Raw genomic sequence first — 1108 nt, 5'->3', positions numbered from 1 at the left:
ACAAGGTCTCTCTATAAAGGACAATGTACCGCATGATATGTATTGCTTATATTTGTTATTGTTGTTGTTGTTAAGTGCCGTGGAGTCAGTTCCAATCCATAAGGACCCTGTATAGGGTTTCCAAAGAGCAGCTGGTGAGATTCAACTGTTCATTTTGTGGTTCAAATCGACTTTGCAGTCCAGTGCATTAACATGTAGCACCACACCAGGCCATAAAAAGTTATAAAAACATTGTAGGATATTTAAGATTTCTCTAGGAACTTTCACCCAAAGACCAATCAATCTCTTAACCAGATAGATTGACACAGTGGCAGCAATAACAGATGCAAACATATCAACAATTGTGAGGATGGTGAGGATGGTGCAGGCAGTGTTTTGTTCTATACAAAGGTCACTATGAGTGGACACCTAACAACAGCAACTGGTCATGTTACATTTGGAAACATCCAGTATTGATTCTTCAAAAAATATTGGGCAAAATAACATTCTTCTTTTAGAAGAATAGATGGAGTTATTTAATACTTATCTCTGATTGACAGGTTGCTTTTGATGCTTATAAAAGCAAATTCCTGAGTGATATCGCATTGGATGACATTAGTCTAACATATGGTATTTGCAATGTGAGTCTTTACCCAGAACCAACTTTAGTCCCAACTGCTCCACCAGAACGTCCCAGTAAGTACCTGTAAAGTGTGCTTTCCTTTGTGGAGACATTAGTATTTTCATATATGTTTTGGTTTTGCTTGATTTTTATTAGTTCAGAAAATGTTTTTCACTAAAAGCAGAGGCTTTAAAATATAAGTAAAATTGTTTTTGTTGTAAAGTGCCATCAAGTCGGTTCTAACTCACAGCGATCCTATATAGAGTTTATGAGACTTTGAGTCTTGTTGGGAACCCAAAGCCTCATCTTTTTCCTATCTAGCAACTAGTGGGCTGAAGTCCAGGAAAAAATTACATGTCCTAAATAAACCAACAATGAAAGTTACTTAATATTTTGTTATGGCTCATATTTATCCTTTGCTTTTTGAAAGTAATAGACTGTTTTCCATTGTGTTTTTACTAGAACACAAATTAGTGCTGTGTTGGCCATTTAACATGAGCCAGTAGC

At 36.1% G+C, this 1108-nt stretch overlaps 1 protein-coding gene across 1 annotated transcript in view; it reads left to right on the top strand.

Moving 5' to 3' along the window:
* Positions 1-1108, top strand: part of TMPRSS15 (transmembrane protease, serine 15) — a 313147-nt gene that overhangs the window by 170753 nt on the left and 141286 nt on the right. The window contains exon 13 of the mRNA XM_006873157.1: positions 540-675. Coding sequence (XP_006873219.1) covers positions 540-675 — 136 coding nt within the window. The remainder of the gene's footprint in view (positions 1-539; positions 676-1108) is intronic.

Source organism: Chrysochloris asiatica, unplaced genomic scaffold, assembly GCF_000296735.1.
Source record: "Chrysochloris asiatica unplaced genomic scaffold, ChrAsi1.0 scaffold00225, whole genome shotgun sequence".
In the NCBI taxonomy this organism is placed as follows: domain Eukaryota; kingdom Metazoa; phylum Chordata; class Mammalia; order Afrosoricida; family Chrysochloridae; genus Chrysochloris; species Chrysochloris asiatica.
The sequence above is the reverse complement of the archived record's forward strand: the minus strand, read 5'-3'. Positions and strand labels throughout refer to the sequence as shown.